The sequence below is a fragment of the Diadema antillarum genome, unplaced genomic scaffold (assembly GCF_040938485.1).
Source record: "Diadema antillarum isolate AM-2024a unplaced genomic scaffold, OU_Dant_1.0 seq00000474_RagTag, whole genome shotgun sequence".
Lineage (NCBI taxonomy): Eukaryota > Metazoa > Echinodermata > Echinoidea > Diadematoida > Diadematidae > Diadema > Diadema antillarum.
The window spans coordinates 60563-82107 of NW_027271441.1; the positions used below are offsets into that span (position 1 = coordinate 60563).

Consider the following 21545-nt stretch of genomic DNA (forward strand, 5'->3'; position numbering starts at 1 on the left):
AAAGAGAAAGACAGCAGACCCCCTTCTGCCATAACGTAGATGTCTGTAGCCAGTTAGCGGCGTCAGATGCCCATCACGTTCGCTGGACAGTTGCCAGCGGTAAGGACAAAAAACAAGAACAAAATGTGGACAACGGTTTAAGCTGTTTAAAGTACAGGCTTCCTCTTCGGACTTAAAACGAAGGAACGCGGAAGCATCTCTTCACAAATAAAGCGCAAACCTTTCACAGTCTCACAACAATGAAAGAGGATGTCTTTGAAAGGTAAAGGAAAATTCGTCTTTTTTTCTCTTCCATGTACCACTAACATTATGAAAGTAAACGTGTCAGCAAAAACAAACAAACAAACAAACAAACAAAACAAAACGAAACGAAACGAAACAAAAAAGCTGCGACGCAATGACAATCAAATATAGAAATAAGATGACTCCAGACTAGTAAGTAATTACATGTACATTTATTACATTAATACCAATAATACCATTTAAACATAGGATATATATCTTTCTCTCCAGTCAAGTGGCATCGCAAACTTGCAAATTATTTCATCAACAAAATTGATCACACACCACAGATCCAAGGTTTGGAACAAAGCAAAATCATTAATTTATGGTTACAAAAATGTGTGAAAACCCCAGACTAAAACATGGCATGTAAGACTCTAAGACAAGATAGCTAAATGATCTGTATTATCACAAAATGGTAATGGAATTTCAAAGATATGTAAGAAGATGTCATATGCAAAGCTGCAAAGCTGCAAAGTTTTATAATTACTTTTCCTGACTTGGTAAAATTTTAGTACAGAATACCCTGATTTTTCTGCGACATATTCAACTTCTGTTTATCTAATCAAACTAAAACATTTATCGCCCTCAATCATAATGAAAGAGTAATTGAGATTTCTGTCACGATTAAGATCCAGAAGAATTCTAGATTCAAAGCATTGTAAACATTTATACCTTATGTCGTCGACCCTCTTTTCTGTACTTGAAATCCGTAATCTACTGTATCTATTTATGAGAGCACAAGCTTCATGGCAACATGGCAATATGGCAATAAAAAGTCAACCCTCTATAAAAAAAGGTGGACAAAAGAATTGATAATAATTGCTCAATCGATTTCGAGATTGGAATGAATTGTTTCCATACGTAATTAAAACTTGAAGCTAAAACTGTATTTACTATCTTCTGCTTTTGTTTCATTTCGGTTTTTATTTTCTTCAACATTTGTAAAATGAAGATACCACTGTACATCAAATTAACAAATACTAGTATACTTTGACTAAAACACTCTTAAAGAGTAAAAATGTAATAGACAAAATGGCCAATGACCCAAGGGAGTGTATATAAAGAAAACTATAAGGCCTATTCGTTCATAAAGTTTTCCGAATTGCAGTTGAAGGTCCTGGTAAATCGTTTATGTTTTGAAATTGAGATTACGTTTCTGTAAAACAATAACAACAACAACAACAAAATAGCACCACACCCCCAAACCTACACGAGCTGCACAAACACCAGATAATTTCAGTAGAATGGTAATATCTCTTAGGACTATTTTAAGGACTTTGACACAGGAATAAAGCCACAAAATTATTTTTTGTTTGTCATCAGCCAATAGTAACGCCTCTGTGTATTCTTGGTGTAAACCGCAAAAATTAAAACATTTATCCAAGCTAGACTCAAACTTGATTTTGATATTTTGAAAAATTTCCATTAAAAGAAAAAGACACCCCCACAAAAAACCCTACTTAAGTATTCAATCGCCTCGTGATTAGGTTTGGTTACCCCCTGTCCGATGCTCTCATAGAATTACTGTATGGAGATGTGATCTTTGTTTGCAACACTTATACTGAGTAGTTCCCTTAACACTTACTTTATCCGGAAATCATTCGTCTACAGTAAAACCGTCACAATCCTCCCTTTGTACTCTTCAACTTCCTGTTGGTGGAGTCGCATGTTTGACTTCCTGTTTGACGTCACTAGTATTATGTTAAATGTTTGCATTAGTCCTGGTTTGGGTTTAAAAAAGCATGACGTATAAATAAGTCATTCCTATGTATTGTGTCTGTAATTATGCTTACCTGTGATTCTTTAACATATATTTGATTGCAATTTGTGAATAAATGCTGACCTCAAATCCTCGGAAGAACTTTAAAAATGTGATGAAAAAGGTTGTCATCAAGCTTCCTTTGTTTGTTTTGTGACAAAACATGATGACCTTGCCAATTGAAATGTTATTTGAACGAAATTTGATACATCCTCTGTACATAGTTTACTCAGTTGAATGGCACATATCAATTCATACATTTCAAAACGTACTATGTCAAATAGGTAAACACGCAAGTTGATAATAATTCACTGTATGGTATCCTTTCTTAGCAAGAGGCTGAATTGCAAAAAAAAAGGTATTGGCAGCAACAACAACAAAATGTTTCCACAAGCTCCGAAGTTTCATAGGATATTCTGTGGAACGAAATTATTTCTTTTTACTTTTCTCACTCTCTTATTTTTTTTCTACAACTTTTCTACTACCACAACCAAGCACATATTATGAAACTTCACCGCTATGTTACTCATCTCCTTCTATGGCTTAAATCAACCTACCTCTTTTCGGTCATTTTGCTTTACATTTTCTTGCCTCTTGAATAGCCGAGTTGACAGCTGATAACAGGGCCGGCGCACTGTTTTCAAAAGTGTGGGGGCCCACTTCCGGGTTTCGTGAGCTAACAAGCAAAAAAAAAAAAAAAAAAAAAAAAAGGTCCTCAACTCATCTCTCCCCGTCCCCGTCCACTTCCGGGTTTCTTCAGCTGACAAGCAAAAAAAAAAAAAAAAAAAAAAAAAAGGTCCTCAGCTCATTCTCTCCCCTCCCATTGTAGTGCCTCTTACGTACTTCCGGGTTGACAAAAGTGTGGGGGCCCAAAGTGATGGCACCTTATGTATTCCTTTGTATGGTGCACAAAAAGTGTGGGGGCCCGGGCCCCCACGGCCCCCACGGCCCCCACGGCTGCGCCGCCCCTGGATAAAGTTACTAATCGGGGACCGCCGACTTTGAGGGGGGTTCACCCCTCCACCTATGGCGAACAAAGAAAGAAAGAAAGAAAGGAGACACCGGAAATGATAAAAAGGTGTTCCGTCCCGAGATTTCTTCCTTCAGGGATGGGGGGGGGGGGGGGGGGGGGGGGGACCAGTGACCCTTTACCTACCCACCAAGATCAAGAGCACCATCTCCCATCCCTCTCTCCTCCAATACCCATACATGCACTCACCACACATTTAAAAACGGTTCCATGACATTTGCTCCTGCGGTCAATAATTGCTCCCATGAAATATCTGCACGCTAGGCCAAACATAAAACCTACCTACAAACATAACCTCACCCTAATCCTAATCCTCACATCAAAAGAAACATCCAACCATATCACAACCCGTGACGCTAACCCTATTAAGTTATTAGAGAAAATAAGCAAATGAGCAAATGTCGTGTCACCTTCAAAAACGTCCTGATAATGCAATCGCAGTTAGTTATTGTCCGATGCTATTGATAATCAAGCAGTTTGCATCAAGAGCAAAAATATTAAGACTTCTAAAAATTCAAAATCACTTTGGATTGGGGATGCTGTTTGAATAATCCACTACCTACTCCCTAGCATAATCATATTATTATCTGGTGTGATCCGCATACAATAATTATAATATAGCACAGCTATTATAGAGATATTGCAATTCTAATTTCTTTGATACTTTTCGAAAAGCAAAACCACTTTGGAAGGAATTCAACAAAGTCAATGATACTTTGGTTGGAGAGCACGAAATGTGTAATTTACCACCAAAAAAAAAAAGGTGAAAGTTAATGTTGATATTTAGACTATACGGGTATCAGCAGAATGACACATGAAACAGTCAACTCCTAGCTGATTTCTCATCTTTCTCCCTCATTTACTATTGGCTCACTACTATGAAGGAGAACAAGGTAGGATCGTTAATCCATGCGCGGGTATTAAGTGTGTCTGTGAGCTAAACAATAATGAGAGGAAACATTGCAATCATGTTTTTCCATTTTTACAGAAACTCTCCCTCCACAAGGGTTTCTGACAGGTACAAGAATATTTGATGCCGTCGAAATTGGCGCGACGTTACATCTTTAAGTGCAATCTACATAGCACGTGTGTTTGTGCTGTGTGTACGCGTGAAAGAGTTATGTTAGTGACAGTGAGTCTTATTCTTCTTCTTTTTCTTTTTTTCGCTTCTTCTTCTTCTTCTTCTTCTTCTTCTTCTTCTTCTTCTTCTTCTTCTTCTTCTCCTTCCAGCTGCAGCAAACAAGACTCCACAGATGGGATACAGAGTATTCCAGTTGCAGGCGCAAGGTGGCTAGCAGTGCATTGAACCCCCCCCCCCCCCCCCCCCCCCCCCAATGAGAGTTGAAATATCCACACATCGCGGGCGTCCCTAACATTCCTCTCACCTCCCTGGTAGAAGATTCCATTCTGCCATTGTCCTCAGAATGAAGGGGTATTTGTAACAGTCATTCCTAGTCACCGAGTGAAGGAAGGAAAGGAAGGATTTCCTTCCCATGTATTTGTTTCGCTTGTCTGTTTATATTTCCACCATACAGTACCAGTAGCAGTAGGCCCTATTCGTCTGAAATTCTAACCAACCCATTTTGCTCTTCACAGATACCATATTAAAACGCAGCGTTCTCGTTGCCAGACTACGCGTACGTAACTGTCTTGTCACCAAAGCACGAAAACTGAATGAATCTCTTTGACCCAAACTTTTCTCAGCTAAATGGCTTCACACCTGTCTGAAGATGCTCTTCGAAAGAAATTTGAAGAAGAACATGGAGACGAAAGTATCGCTATCAGCCTCGGCTTGGGTAATTTCTTTGTCATGGCTCTTTGTATGTTAGGCAATCATTAGTTCCACTGGCACTACCACAACTTGTATAGCCCCACATATAGTAAAGGGTGTCGGCCCTAGACCGAGTCGTTAAGTCTTTTGGATGGGACGGTGATCCTTTGCGCTCTCGCTTTTTCTTTTCTTTTTTTTTCTGTTCAAATCAAAATGTTTATTTTGTATGTTTGTGTCCATATTTTATATTTCAAGTGTAAACGTCAAAGAAGAACGTCTAACGTCAACGAATTACAACAAGATCTAAAGACAAAAGTTTAACTCAATTAAATTTAATTTTAATAATCGTGTAACAAACTGGGTAATCTATTGTAAATTATTGTATTGTCATGTTTGTTACTTCTAATACTAACAGTTAGGCGTTAGTATGTTTGACTAGTCTAAAGACTAAGTCTTACTTACTTATAGAGTCTTACTTTAGTTGTTAGAGTATAAGACGCCTTTTCAGTACAATATCGGTACTGGTCTAGACCCATTAGTAATATTATTAGACTCTAGACTATAATAGCATTAAGAAATTCTAACACGTTAGAATCTAAATTTCAAACAGGAGGCTCTGAGTTTAACAGACTAACGTTAGAGACTAAAAGTAGACTTAGTCTACTGATACTGTACTAGTAGACTAAGTCTACAGACTAACATTATAATTTATAGACTCCCTGCCCCTACCCTATCTAGAGTCTCCAGAGTCTAGTAGAACATTAAGTTTTAGACTTGGGACCTAGAGATTTTTTTAAAAGGAATTGTAGAATCTTCTACTCAGAAAAACTTTGTATGGTAAGGGTACCACGTATCAGCAGGGTACCTTGATAACATCAACACCCTGCATATCATAGCTGTTAAATAGTGTATAGAATGAAAAAATATGTGTGGGATTTATATAATATGCACCTTATAAGCTATGAAAATAATAATAATGAAGACACGAAAAACAAACTCATAAGCAAACTAACAAACTAAAGTAAATACGGTTCAGTTACACATCCGCTTAGTAAATTGCGAACATGATGCATGACTGTGAAATTCATGTGTATTATTACTAAGAAAATGCATCACACATACTAAAATGACATTATTTCACTACAGAGATTCAGAATCAACAGGACAGTCGCGATAATCAAAACTGCAGCATTTATGGCATATTCGAGGCAAAACTTAGGCGAATTTGTTTTATACTTTTGGAATGAATAAGCTGCGGATCCCTAGGGTGACAATAGATGGTACCCTTAATCATACCATTTCTATCAACTATTTAAAGTATATTAACAGTTAGGGCCTAGGCCTTTTTTTTTTCTTTTTCTTTTTTTTTTTTTTTTTGAGGTCTGGAAGCTCTGGATCTAGTCTAGAGTGTCTACAGTACATCATATTTCCGGAAGAAAACTGTTCTGGAAATCCCTAAGTCTCTAATGGTGTATTTATAATAGTGTGTGGATTTTTAAAAACTTTGAGATCTGTGTGTACTGTTATAGGGGCCTACTATTATTAGATCTTCTCCTAGGGCTAGGTTTTTTTCCAGAGTTTCTGGTGTCTAGATTTTTTTTTTTCTGAATCATTGATGAGTTCCATATGTACACCCTGCTAGAATTGAAAAAAAAAAAATAGACATCTGAGTTTTAAAGTTAGGTGGCTTCAGGGTTAGGGTTAGGGTTTTAGGGTACCTATAACATTGATCTTGGTATCTTAGGTAACACGGAACCCCTGAGTCTTAGGTAAGTGGGGGGGGGGGGGGGGGGGGGGGTATAATGTATGGAACTATTTCTCAAATGAATATGTGAGTTGTGAGTTCTTCTTCCATTATCACCTCACTATTTTACATATGTTATATACAAAGTGAACATGTACCAGTACTGGAGGGTTCTTATCTAGATCCTCATCACTTTTTGATGACAAACTGAACCTTTAACATTTCACAACTTCCTTATTTTACTCTTATTTTGATTCAGTTTCTTCTGTTCTATCTGTCCAAATTACTCATTTTGAACATACATCATTGTGGAATTGCACTGTGATATTTCCTTCAGTGAACAGAAGGGAGCAGCTCTGTATGTCATGTATGAACATGCACCATCAATATGACAGCTGGATATATACAGAGACTCCAACTCTCCCGTTTTCGACGGGAGATCTCCCGCCGAAAGTCCATTTTTGCAAAATCTCCCGTTCTCCCACTTGAGATTTGATTTCTCCCGCCCTGGCTCTGTGTCTCCTGGTGGAAAGGATTTCTTACTTATTGCTATCGTATGTTGAAAGAGTAAGCCTTAGATAGCACCAGAGAACATCTAGAACCCTAGGAACTTTGTGCTTCGCACACATCAACTTGGAGTCTCCCGTTTGCTAGGGGTTTCGGGCGGGAGAATCTCCAGATCTGAAGGTGATTGGGGTTGGAGTATCTGTATATAGGGACTTCTTGATTCATGTGTACACCAATACAAGCACATGGCAGCTTTGGGCAACATTTCGGCAGCTTGTGTGTCACTTCTGTAGATGTTAAGAAATCTATATGAATTTCCCCTTTAATATTCTTCTGTGACCTCTTTCTCCACTTGGAGACTGCTTGTTGTTTGTTTGTTTGCTTTTTCTTTTTGCTAAAACCCTCATCTGATTCAATCTGAGTGATGTTCAAGTTAAATTCAGATCATTTTATTTCATCAGAAGATGCTGTCAAAACATGGAAACGCAGGTCTTTTAAGAATGGATACTTGAAGTGTATTTTCTTTTTTTTTTTTCTTTTTTTTTTTTGTCATGTTACTTCCAGGGCCACGTAAACCTGCTCGCATCAGCATGGTCATGATTGCTCGGAGGAACCTACCGGAATCACTCTCCAAGGGGTCCCATGATCAGCTGTAAGTTGACTCAGATTATTTCTCCTCTACTTACATCAGAAGAAAATCTAACCCCAAGAAAGCTCTTTAGAGAAAATCACCTACCATACGTGGTTTAATTTTCACACACTGCTAATCATCAAATTACCAGCTTGCAAAAACATTGCGTCCTGTAATTGGATGCAATGTACGTCATGTGCAAGGTGGAAAATTGATTATTTTTTCTTGAAAAGGGATGATACTTAGTTTGAATTCATTGCTGTATTTCATGATTGCAAGTATGAAGACTTGCAAAAATTTCTTTACAAATTCCAGTTGGCAATAAAGTTTCTGAAATAATTATATGTCATGTATAGGTAAATGTACAGTTTGTAGTAGTACATTGAAGAAGACTGCTGATGTTGGTGGAATAAAAAAAGCTACCAGGTATACTCTTTTACTGTAATGGATAACAATGCATGGTGTCCTCTGAATGTTTTGCAATAGCCATCTTTTTCACATTACTGTCTTGATTTGAAGTACTAGTTCATAAAATAGCCAGCATATATTTATGTGAGTGTATGAGTGTGTCTCTGTGTGTGAATTTTGTGTGAGAGCTATTAACCCGTTGAGGACGAGTCCCGAGTATACTCGGGCTTCCTTCTGTGGGAAATGCGTGTTGTAGCAAAATCAAACTGTCCTCAATGGGTTAAAGTTTAGTCAATCAAACAGCACAGATCTACAAGCTTATCATATGTCTTGCTGACCAACTCCCTCTCTCATCCAATCAGCATTGATGGCCTGATGAAGCTGACCCACGTCCGTCTTGATAGGGAGAACCTGGTGGAGATTGATAATCTGGAGATGCTTGGGCCCGTCACAAATCTTTACTTGCAGGAGGTGAGCCAAGTCATCCCACGAGCTAGACACTCCATCAGTCATAAAGCCCATAAAAAACACATAAAAAAATGGTCCATGAGTCATAAAGTCATACAGCCCGTGAGCTGGACACCAAGTAAAACAGGCCCACGAGGTAGGCACTAAATAAAACAGGCCCTCAAGTTAGTCACTAGGCAAAAAAAAAAGGCCCCGAGATTGACACTACATCAATTATATTAAACCTTTGAGCTCGAAACTGGGCAAATGATTTTTAGTTAAAGGTATAAGCCTTGATATATTTTTTTTTTTTTTTTTGGGGGGGGGGGGGGGCAACTGCCATGTCCCCACCCCTGCTGCATACAGCCAAGGTAACAGTCTTGTGCCTGTTTGTGTGATGAGCTGCCCTCATATTGCATGTTTTATCCTTGCACCATTATTGGGACACTGTGCACAAATAAAGCACTTATTGATGGTTTATAGATGGCACTGTTCGTACTGTCTGGCTCATGGGCTAAATATATTATGTAGTGTCAAGCCCATGGGCCTTATTTGCCATGGACAGTGTAGCTTGTGGTCGTATTTTACTTGATATTGAACTCATGGGCCTTGTTCACATAGTATTTGGCTTGTGGGTGGTATGACTCATGAGCTGTATAACTCAGCAGCATGACTCAAGGACTATATGCAGGGGTGTATCCAGGTTTTTTCTGGGGGGGGTCGTAATCAAAATTTTTTGACCTTTTTTGCGATGGAGCAGAGCGACCGAGCGGGGGGAGGGTGTGGGAGGGGGGTGTCCCCCCTCACACAGTAGGGAGTTTTTTAATTTTATATCTTAAAATGGGGCCATTTGGTGCATACAAAAGTTACTTTTTCGGCATGGCAGTGTGGCTTAGAAATAAGGTATGGCATTAAAATTAAGTTACGAAATTTACGAGGTTTTTGACAATTTGCTGGAACACCACTTGGTCACTTTTTTTTTCCTGTTGTAGGGATAGGGTAAAAAGCCCTCCAAAAGCAAAAATGTCTTTTACAAAAAGTGGACCTTTTGAAATTTTTTTTTTTTTTTTTTTTGGGGGGGGGGGGGGTCGTACGGCCCTCCCTACCCCCCTTGCATACACCCATGATATGACCCATGGGCTGTATGACTCATGTGTCTAGCTTGTGTCATGTACCCTTCTACTTGTTTTTGTAAAAGACATTTTTGCTTTTGGAGGGCTTGTAGCATGGCTAATTTCATAAACTGGCAATTACTGTGATCATATAGATCATTATTACTAAAAATGAAGTTGTACCAGGAAATATGGCATAGGCACCTAAAGGGGATGTGCCATCAATGAGATTCACAGCGCAAAACATGATGGATATATGTGTAGAGTCTGCTACATGACTCATGCTCTCAGGCAGCAGCTCCCATGACAATGTCATCTGCATCATGGTGTGTTCTGAGATCACAGTAAAGCCAATTTTGTTTCTCTATAGAGTGCATGCATTCATGTTTGGTGAGATTTTTAATCGTGTATGATTATGCCCCAAGCATTTAGCTTACCTTGCCAAGATTTTGCATCAGCATTCGATAATCATTCAAACTTGGCCTAGTTGTAGATTAGGAGGCCCACTCAGCTGTAGCTCGTGCCTTAGTCAGTCGGGAAGGCCATGGTGACAAGGTAGAGATCAGGGGGATTAGGTAATCTCTGATTCATTGACAATCAGTTTCCAAGCATCTGTGCCAATTGGCAGAGACAGCACTGGTTTTCGTGCCAATTAGCAAACGAGGCTTAGTAAGAGTTACAGGCAACTCATCCACACATCATTAGTGGCTCTTTGTCTTAACCCATTGAGGATGGACTGAATTAGCTACAACATGCTTTCTCCCATAGACACCTGCCAGGGTATACTTGGGGCTCGTCCTCAATGGGTTAATTGTTTTACGTCCAGAGGAGAGATACAAGAATCACCAATTGATGTCCCAAATCTTCCCCAGTGGAAAAAAAAGTATGAAAGATGATCGGAGCAAGAAATCTCATACCCTTCCTATTTTTGCCCATCATATACGGTGGACTCCCGTTATAACGAAGTCCTCGGGACCTGCAGTTTTCTTTCATTACATCGAAATTTCATTGTAACTGAACAAATAAACAATAAAAATACATAGAGTGGATAATGTTGCGGCCTTAATTTTTTACTTCGTTGTAACTGGAATTTTGTTATAATCGTGTTCATTATAATGGGAGTGCACTGTATAGGAAATAAGTAGAAAGTCAGAATTTAGCCACCATCAGTCTACTACTTTACATTCTCAGAGTTTTGATTCAACTCTGGGGGGTTCCACCCTCTTATTATCATTCTGCAGCATCGGCCTATTTTATCCGTACATTCTCCCTCTTCCTGTCCTGAAAAACAAAAACTTTATGATTGCAGGCATGGTATTGGAATCAGAAACCTGCTCGCCTGTTTAGAGCATAATGGAAAGCATAAGTGAATTTCTTCTATTTTTTTTTTCCTGGCAGAATGCCATATCCGTTATTGAAAACTTGGAGTGCCTGACGTCGCTGCAGTTCCTCACCCTGGCAGGGAACAAGATCGAGAGGGTCGAGAACCTGAAAATAATGGACACGCTCAAACTGTTGGACCTATCAGAAAACAGAATAGACCACCTTGATGTCGGTAAGTCAGATGCTCTTTTGAATACGAAAAAATAGTGTACTCCCATTATTACGAACATGGATATAATGAAATTCCAGTTACAATGTGCTTGACTTCAGGCCCTAACATTATCCTCTCCACGTTTTTTTTTTGTTTATCAGTTTGGTTCTAACAAAAGTTTTATATAACAAAAGAAAACTGCTGGTCCGAGGACTTTGTTATAAACTTGAGTCCACTTTACCATCATATTTTAGACACCTGCCTGACAGTCTAGGTGGGGAGACTCATGCATGGTTAACCCTGCCTTACCCTACCCTTCAAGTCTGGGAGACAGTCTCAGGAGAGTCTGAAATCTTACTTCTCTCCATTGTTAATCATTTTATATTCATCCTTCTTTCCCTGATGTAGGGTGTAGTCAGCTAACACTCATTTAAAGTGGAAGTTTCCTTAAATATACATGTGGATTGAGTGAATGCAGCTAACAGGTATATGAGGAGATCACATTAGTGAAAGTTCGAGGATAATCAGACGGTTCATTCACAAGTGAAGAATTTGGAAAGTTTTGATTCCGCCATTGCTGGATGAGAAGACTACAACAGTTTGTGACATCAGGGCGGAACAACAGTACAGGTGTATAAAGAAAATGTAAAGAGAATTTCACAAATTTGCTTCTGTTTTTAACATAGTGAAAGAGCAGTCTTGTCAAGTCTTCTCAAATGTAGTTGTTTTCCTTTGTTTTAACTGAGCAAAGTATGCTCCAAGAAATTACATTGTCAGAATTTACATATGTACATCTTTCTTGAAAGGCAAAATTCTTGCCTTGCTCTAACATGCACCCATATATGTTCAATTGGGTCCTCTTTCTTTTGTTTGTGAAAGGAAGCTAGGGTTCTCATGTTGTTGCCCATATTGTTTCGATAATTTCCCAAATTTTATACTGAAACTGTAGAGCTCACCAGTCAGGAAATGAAATCATTTATAATGAAATATGATTTTCCCACAACAGAAGAACTGCCAAAGTCGCTGGTCTTTCTCAATCTGACCGGGAATCGATGTGTGGAGTCGAGTGATTACAGGTCTGTGCCATTCAGTTTACTTTTCGTGATGAAAACTTTTGTTAAAATGTGTGTGCTTTGCCTGTTAGATGGGCGAAGAATGTGCCAGCAATGGAGAGCTATGCAGTGTCAGCACAGACATCAAAATCCTCATGTAAACATGTACATATAGTGTAATGTAAAGTCTTAAAATCGAAATCATCCATTGAAAGTTGAAGCATAGTTTTGCAAGGAAAAAGCCTAGGGAAGGTACAGCTCTTTGAAATCTAGAAATCACCAGAAAGCAGTGGTTGTATCCAAATTGAGACAGAAATAATCCTTCTGAATCTGGAACTGACCTACAGCATGCCAACATTTATTCTTCTTTACATATTAGGAAGTTTGCTCATGAAACAAAGTTGGTAAAAAGAAAATAGAGCTGTAGTAGATTTGTGTGCACAAAATGAATGGTTGGTTGTCCATAACTTGTGCCCTGTTAGCTACTGCCCTCTATTGTTCACTACGGTGCGTTTTGGAAAAGCTTCGACTCCCATACATTCCTGGACGACTAATCTTAAGTGTTTACTGATTCATATAGGCTGTCAAAGCTTTACCGTGAAAGTAACTCTAACAATTTTCAGTCTAAAAGATTTGAGGTGAATTCAAGTTTCCTTTTGAGAAGGTTCCCCCTATATCGATGTTTGTATGTTTTAGGAGATGCACATAATAATATAGGTTTAAAGGGGCAACAATCTACTTTTTCACTGTCCTGAATCAAGTGCAAGATGTTTTGTTTCATTTTGTTTGTCTATCAATCTGTAGCAGCAATTATTGATGCATATATCTCACTGTAAATGCTGAGGAACACCATGCGATGATTATTATCATTCTGTAAATACAGGGAGAGAATTCTAGCCGCTCTACCAAACCTCAAACAGCTCGACAATGAGATGCTGACCAAGGACGAAAAGCGTGCCGCCGGCCACCCTGTGTCCAGCGATGATGACGATGAAGATGATGTTGACGAGGAGGAGGAGGATGAGGGGTTAGAAAATGGTGTATACCGAGACAGAACTGATACCCGGGAGTCCGTCGATGTCGATGGTGAGTGACTCTTTAGGTCAAACGTGTTGCACAGAAGGTAAAACACCCTCTGTGAGAGTTGAAGTTGAACCAAAAGCCCACATAGCTGCAGCAGTGGTTTTGCTCTAATGGTGAGGCTGCAACTCAAAAATTCTAGCAAAGTTGTTCATTGTATGTGAAACCATCTTGGTATGATCATGCCAACAGTTGTGTTTTCAACTGTTATAATGAAGAACTGCACTGCCCAGATAAGTTCTAGGCCATTACACTGGTTAGATCCAGGCAAAGGTAATGAAAACTTCATTCCATGTGAGATTAAACTCTTTTAAAAAGGGTAAGGTCATTCACAATAGTGAGAACTTTATTACTGTTAGATGAAAAATAAATATGCAAATTTGATGGGCCAGAAATGTCATTGACTCACAACTCCCCTATCAGTTTTGTACATTTTTATGACCAAGTGTCATAAAGGTTACCAATGACAAAAGTTAGAACTAATGTGCAATTTCACACCATGTTGAGGTTGGCTCTAGTAAAGTAAATAAAATCAGATGAACGGAATGGTAGATGTTAACCAGATTCAGACAGAGAATCAGAAAGTTATGGAATTTGAAAGTTCTGCATATTATTACCAAACACATATGCAGTTTTGAAAAAGTATTGATGTCATCATTTCACTCCTTCTCATTTGTTTGTACATGTAATATTCTCAAAATCCTGTTTTGGGTTGTTGATTCATATTTAAAATCATTTGTTCAAAGATTTACCAGAACAATCATATGATGTGCAAGATAAGTAAGAAACTTCATCATATACCCCCATGACAGATACTGTATGAGCTGAAATTTTCGCGAATTTCGTGAATCGCCTTTGCAGGGGCGGATCCAGGAATTCCGTAAAGAGGGGGCGCGTTTACAAAATTAAAGGGGGGCGCACGCAATTTTTTCTTTTTGTTTCTTTTGTTTCAACAAAAAATAAAGGGGGGGCGTGCGCCGGTTGCGGTCCTCCCTGGATCCGCCACTGCTTTGAACCGCGAAAATAACAACACGCGAAAATATCCTCCAAGTAGCAATTCGTGAAAATATCTATACGCGAAAATTTTAGTTCATACAGTACCCCAAAATTTGTATGCAGTCCCACATGTACAGATCTCTGTGTGCCCTCTTAAACTGTTGGAAAATTTAAGTTTTACAAATGCACAATTTGATGGAAATGGTATTTGGATTACCTAATATATATTTGTAGAGATAGGTCGAAGAGGCAGACTTTGCTGTATTATCAAAAAGAGTGTGCTCCTCTGCAAATGTTTTGGCCACTGTCAAAAACATTAATCAAGAATTAAAACTCAAATTTGCCATGCTGCAGATGTCTTCCGCCTCAGTGCCGACCTCATTTACCAGTCCCGGGCCAGGGCTGCGCACCACACCAACCAGCACAGCCTGCACATGCATCAGATTGAGGAGGTGCGCAGCAAATCACAGCAAGCCGCTGCTGCTGCTGCTGCTGCCACCCCATCGCCGAGGGCGAGCGTGGCGTCGCCAGGTTCCCGTGGAGACGGAGGACGTCACTTCACACCATCGCCAGCGTCGAGGTGATGGCGAGGAAACGCTGGGAAAATATGGACTGCTTGGACTTGTTCCATTCACAGAAGAGCTTACTGGTAGATGGATCCTATCACAATTTACAATGAGCAGCTGCCTACAAACTTGTACTATGGGGAAGAAAAAGACACCTTCAATTTCTCACTGATTCATCATCAATGCTTAATTTCTGATGTAAGTTAGCATTCAGATGTTTGAAATACAGATGTAGATCCAAACTCTAAGGATCCGCATACAATACATTTAGTTCACTGCCAGTTGAAATTTTGTTGTTTTCATCGTTGCCAATTTATGACTCTTCTTTTTGCATGGCTTTTCAGTGTTCCTAGAATTTGTATTATGCATACATACAGTTGTAGTGTATATGAGTGATGTAAATAGATGGAGATAATTATGCTATAATTATATATATCAAATATCACCTTGAAACTTGTTCCCTATTCAAAAGAGAAATCACTCTCAGTGATCAATGTGAATTTGAGAAATATGTATGATTGTGTAAAATGTTAAAATTGCACAAAATAGTGTTTCATTGCAGTGAGATATGAATATGTTTTCTCACAATAGTGATGTTGGCCACAGTGACAAATGCAAATTAGTTGATGATGTCATCACCTCATGAGTCTGTGTTGCCCGAAGGCTGCATGCATAATTTCACTGAATTCCCCTCTCTGAAACAAATTAAAAAAAAAAATACCCCAAATGATTCCAGATGAATTACCTGATACATCACTAGCTCAATTTTTTTTTGGGTTGTGATGATTGAACAGTGATGAAGTTTTGACAATATGGTGATGTTTCATATGTATGAAGTAGAGGTGAGAGTACTGGGGTCATTACATTGTCACCTCATTTAATTTGCCTGTTTGTTTGTTTTTTGTGTGACCAATAATGCTGCCTTATTCGAGCCTATGATGTTCAAAAACTTCTGTTTGTGGTCTGGTTTTATGGACTGGCACTGTCCATGTATTAAACATGAACAGTGCCAGTTCATAAAACTGGACCCAAATTGAACTTGTTTTTATCAAAGTCATCTTAAGTGCAGTGGCATTTTGCTCCTTTGCTATCAAGAACTGCTCAAGGAAATGAACATGCGTTTGTTGTGCTTGCCCCCTTTCCTTTCCCACTTTGAGTGGCACATTGTCTACGGCAATACCTCCTCCTGCTTGTGTGAACAAAACGTATCATCATTGCCATCAGAGGACGCTAGAGGAAATATACTGAGAGATACTATATAGATGATGACTGGCGGGCGAGGGAACATACCGAATGTTCCACCTGAAGGGTTTGAGGGTGGAACGTTTGGTACATGTTCCCGACAACAAAAGTCATCATCTGTTATATTATATGGGTTAGTCAAATCTGCTTTTTCACATTGTATGGAATAGGCAAATCTATCCTGTCGATTGCCTGAAAAATATGATCGTTCAGTCGTTTGGTATCGTTTGTCATTTGTTACGTGAAAATGTTTTCCCATGGGAGAACATTGCAAAAATGAAAAAAAAAAAAACATAACCAATGTTCCTTCATCACGTGACTGTGTTTATCCAATCACTAACCGGTATTTGACTAACCCATTTAATATAATGTATTGAGTCAGTGAGTATAAAATGTGAACATCTTTTGATGCAAGATCTTGAGCAAACCAATTATGATAGCCCCCCCCCCCCCCCCCCTCTACTGTCTCAAGTCCCACTTCTTTGGAACTGAGATTTTTCAGCTGTGCATAATCTGCACAAGCGATTGGGATGTGTACCTCATGGTTTGGAGAAGGGAATGTGTCTTGGAGAGTTGTGTTATAAGTACATGTACTCTGTGTTTTCATTGCAATTGACCCCAACACTGGACGTCACTTTGTTTACTTGCGATGCTGTGTGTGTTTATTATAGGAATGAAATTTTTTACTTGTTGGCTGGTCACCAGCTGCAGTGAAGCAAATGACTTGTCTGAGTTTGAGGCTCTCCTACAGTGGAAAAAGGGGCTTGTAAATTTGCCAGGGTACAAGGGCAGGGATATTAGGTCCCATTGCCCAATAGAGGGCTCACTGTAGGTGAAAATGATGCTCAAGGTTTAGACAGCATTACGATGTGTGTTGATGGTGCAAAGTGACAGCAGATGACGCTCTTCTGGTACTAATTATCTGGTTAGATGTTAAACATAATGTCAGCATAATTACATGTGTTGATGCAGTATCTGTGACAAGTGAATTATTTTAGTGTACATGTATTTTGAAACGTTCATCCAAAACTAACCATTGGGGTTATCAGTGCTACCCATCCTTGGCACAATGTACTATTCTACAACCTCCAAGTCCAATCCATCACCAGAACCATCATTTGATTCATTATTTGATGAATTCATGTCCTCTTACAAGTATACCTATATAAACTTTGTGTGTGATGTGCATTCCTTGAGAAAAGATTCCGTCCGTTATGTAATTTATTTATCAACTTGTGTATAGCTAAATAAATGCATGTACCTGTATTCCAGCAGAACAGCCTACTGTACGTGTGTTGTTAATTGGTTGGAGATCATAAAGACAAAGTATCTCTCCACCACCAGGAACACGTGTCTTGTCAGAAGTAGATTTTTAGTTTGTTTGTTATTGTTTCTGTGTGTTTGTGTGCTTTGTTTTGTTTTCTTTTTCTTTTTCTTCTTCCATTGAAGACAAAGAACCGGTCGTCTAGTGGACTGTGTAGTGACGTATATGAAGTAATGTGTATACAGATTCAACCCCGATTACACATAACATACCATGGGAATATAATTCACCTGGGGTTTGCCCACCAAAACTGGGTCTTTTACACAAGAAAACGAGGGGGAAAAGTAGCAGGAAGGAAGAAGCAAACACCATTTCACAGGAACAGAGGCAGCTTCAGTCAAAAGTGTAACCCTTTCCCCGCTGCACCTACTTAGCACCAACAGATGTCAGTACATTCTCATCTTGAGCTGATATATTGTAGCACCCTGATTTGGATATCTGTGAGACTGCATGCATTTCTTTGTCATTTTACTTCGATCATTCGTCTCTAATTCTCCAATCAATATTGTGTACGCACTTCTGCCAATATCACTGCACAAATTATTGATACAGTGTACTCCACTCATTCTTTCCTTACATCCGGACTTACAAACTCGCATAATCATCTCTCTTCGTCTGCACTGAACTCTAGCAGAGGATTTTTGAAATGAGTAAACGAGACCAGAAGAAAGTATGAGCTATTTACAATTTTTGGATTTATTATCCAATCCAATATGTTTATGTACATGAATCTTTCTTCTAATCTCCTCCCATTTAACCCTAGCTCCCAGTTCACCACCCCCTTCCTACCCTCAATCTTCATCGCCGTGCCTCTTTCTGCTGATACAGCATGTAAAGATTGTCCACCACTTTCGTGAAGATTTCTTCCCCCTCTTGGTATGGTTCGACAGCATGACGTTTTCTTGTGAGGTTTCCTTTGTCATGCCATCTTCCATATTTCCTTCAAACTCTGCTAGAATGGTCTCCTCGTACAGAACTTGTCCTTTGCCATTCCTTGCCACTTGTTTTTCAGCAGCAGACTTTCCGGTTTCTTCCACATCCACAATTGCACCAAATTCTGTAGCCACTCCTACTACACATTTTGGCTTCTTTACTTCAACAATACAAGTCTTCCCTTCCTGAGCCTTATCCGGCTCTTGCGCGTTTTCGTTTTCGTGTTTGTCTTCCTGATTTATCTCGCGCAATCCATGCCGCCTCTTCTCCTCATCTCCTTTCTGTATCTCCACCAACTCCAGTGATGCCAGTCTTTCCTGATCATCCTCGTTTACAACTTCATCGTGCTCCTCTGCCTCGTCATTCTCATTTCTATCTTCTTGCTCCTCATCCTTTCTAGCAATCTCACCCATGGCATATTCTTCCTGTTCGTCCGTCTGTGGCTCCGCCTTCTCCGGTGGTTCTACCCGTTTTTGCATAATGTTCTCCCTCTTCTCCTTCTCCACATGTTCAGTTTTCGCACCATTTCTCTGTTGCAATCTCTCCTCGTTCTTCTTCTCCTCCTCCCCCTCCTCCTCCTCAATCTCGATCAGATTCTTGATCTCCTCAAGCCTGTACTCTGCTTCCCCTTCAGTCTTCCTGTCCTTCTGCCTAGACGCCTCCTCCTCCTCCTCCTCCTCATCATCATCATCAATCTCGATCAGATTCTGATTCTTGTTCTCCTCGAGCCTGTTCTCTGCTTCCCCCTCAGTATGTGTGTTCTCCATCTGCCTCATCTCCTCCTCATCCTCCTCCCCAATCTGTCCATTCTCCTCTTGCAAGCACTCCTCGTCATCCTCCCTCACCCCGCCTTCCTGCTTCTCCTCATGTTCAGTTTTTGCATCAATTTTCTGTTGCTGCAGCTCCTCCTCCTTCTCCTCCTCCTCCTCAATCTCAATCTGATTCTTCATCTCCTCGTGCCTGTACTCGGCTTCCCCGTCAGTCTCCAATTCACCCATCTGTCTGAACGCCTCCTCATCCTTCTCCCCAGTCTGTTCATTCTTTTCTTGCCAGCACTCCTCGTCTTCCTCCACAGAACCACCTTCTGGGTCCTCGTCATCATGTTTAGTTTTCGCACCAATTTTCTGTTGCTCTTGCTCCTCCTCCTCCTCAATCTCGATCAGATTCTTGATCTCCTCAAGCCTGTACTCTGCTTCCCCCTCAGTCTCCCTGTACTCCTTCTGCCAAGACGCATCCTCATCCTCATCCTCTCCAAGCTGCACATTCTCCTCAAGCCTGTACTTTGCTTCCTCCTCAGTTCTCCTGTTCTCCATCTGCCTCAACGCCTCCTCCTCTCCAAGCTGCACATTCTGTTGCCAGCAGTCCTCCTCCTCACCAGCTATCTGCTTCGTCTTCTCCTGCTCCCGATTATACTCTGCTCCCTCCACCATTTCTTTGTTTTCCTCTACGAACCTATCCTCATCCTTCTCCCCAATTTGTCCAATCTCCTCCTGCCAGCACTTTTCGTCTTCCTCCCTCGCCCCGGGTTCCTGCGCCTCCTCATCATGTTTAGTTTTCGAACCAATTTTCTGTTGCTGCGTCTCCTCCTCCTCATCCTCCTCAATCTCGATCAGATTCTGATTCTTGATGTCCTCGAGCCTGGTCCCTGCTTCCCCCACAGTATCTGTGTTCTCCATCTGCCAAAACACCTCTTCATCCTTCTCTCCAAGCTGCTCATTCTCCTCTAGCCAGCACTCCTCTTCCTTATCCAGCATCTGCTTCGTCTCCTCCTCCTCCTCCTCCTCCGGATACTCTGCTCCCTTCGCCGTTTCCTTGTTTTCTTCCACGAGCCTATCCTCATCCTTCTCCTCCCCAATCTGCTCTTGCCAGCACTCCTTGTTTTTCTCCTCCGCCATCTGCGCCGTCTCCTTTTTTTCCTCCTCCTCATCCTCCTTCTCCTCTTTCTCCAGCTGCGTGTTCTTATCGTCTTTCTCTCCATACTCCTCACCTTCCTCTCCCAACGTATGAGTAGTTTCCCCCTCCTCCGTAGACTCCTGTCGATATTTTGCAGCCACTAATTCAAGGTTGTCTGAACGTGCCTCTCTTCCATATTCGATGATCTCGATAGTATTGTCCTCCCCATATGACATACCTTCCTCACCTTCGCTCTGCTCTTCTATCTTTTCTCCATCCTCATCTTCTTCCACCTTCTCTTCGACGATTTTATCCTGACCGTCCTCATCCTTTCCCTCCTCCTCCTGTTCTGCGCACTCCTCTCTCTTCAGAGCAGTGATGTGCTCCACTGATGCTGTTTTGGGCTTCTCTTCGGTGTGTTCTTTCTCCACAACTACGTTTCGCCCTCCTTCCTCGTCGTAAGCTTTCTCTGAGATGTCAGCTAGTTCTTCTCCGTCCCCAACTTCCCTTTCCGCAATCTCCTCCTCGGATGTCTGTCTCTGCACCTTCCACTTTGCCTCCGCCGTCTCGCAGGATCTCACGACTTCGCCGGTGTTGCCGGTGTAATCATCCGGCATGATGTCTAGGATGTCTCTCAGAAAGACGAATTCGATGAATTCGTTCATCGCCTTCAAATATTCTTTGAAAGCGGGAATGACCCGAGAGGCTGAGGATGGAATTAATGATATTTATATTAAGATAAATGATATACATAAATATTGGTCGATGATTGGTCATAATAAATCACGTGATTTATGCTGATCAAAATCGTCACATTGTGAGCAGTAAAGTTACGTCAGGCAATACAGGCTGTACATGCATGCTATTAAAGAACTTAATTGGCTGCCAGGGGCTAGAATGAAATGATGTGCATTGTCATATAGGCCATCAATACAAGTATAACAAATTTTGCCTTGTCTATCGTTGAATACCATACACTTGGGGTGATACAGATAAAGATAGGAAGGTCCTTTTAAAATGAATTATGAAATCAAACTTTAAAAGACGAATTAAATCCACAGCAAAAAAAAAATCAATAAATAAAACGACAAAAAAACAAAAACAAAACAAAAACAAACACCGTTGACAAAAGTAGACGAATCGGGAGTGTGAGAGATGTACGTGTATAATTTGTAGCAGTAAGAGAGTTTTGCCAAGCAATACCAGAAGGTGTCTCCAAGACGCGGACCTG

The 21545-nt window shown here is 40.3% G+C and overlaps 2 protein-coding genes across 2 annotated transcripts in view; one reads left to right on the plus strand and one right to left on the minus strand.

The window, feature by feature from the left end:
- LOC139733410 (NXPE family member 3-like) overlaps nucleotides 1-4480 on the minus strand; it is a 54572-nt gene extending 50092 nt beyond the window's left edge. The window contains exon 1 of the mRNA XM_071644235.1: nucleotides 4460-4480. Coding sequence (XP_071500336.1) covers nucleotides 4460-4480 — 21 coding nt within the window. The remainder of the gene's footprint in view (nucleotides 1-4459) is intronic.
- Nucleotides 4481-4756: 276 nt separating this feature from the next.
- Nucleotides 4757-14940, plus strand: LOC139733393 (uncharacterized). The gene is made up of 7 exons (XM_071644223.1): nucleotides 4757-4870; nucleotides 7661-7748; nucleotides 8498-8606; nucleotides 11093-11249; nucleotides 12235-12304; nucleotides 13164-13366; nucleotides 14711-14940. Exons 1-7 carry the CDS (start codon nucleotides 4783-4785, stop codon nucleotides 14938-14940), a joined length of 945 nt encoding a protein of 314 aa, XP_071500324.1. The 5' UTR covers nucleotides 4757-4782.
- The last annotated feature ends 6605 nt before the right edge of the window (nucleotides 14941-21545 follow it).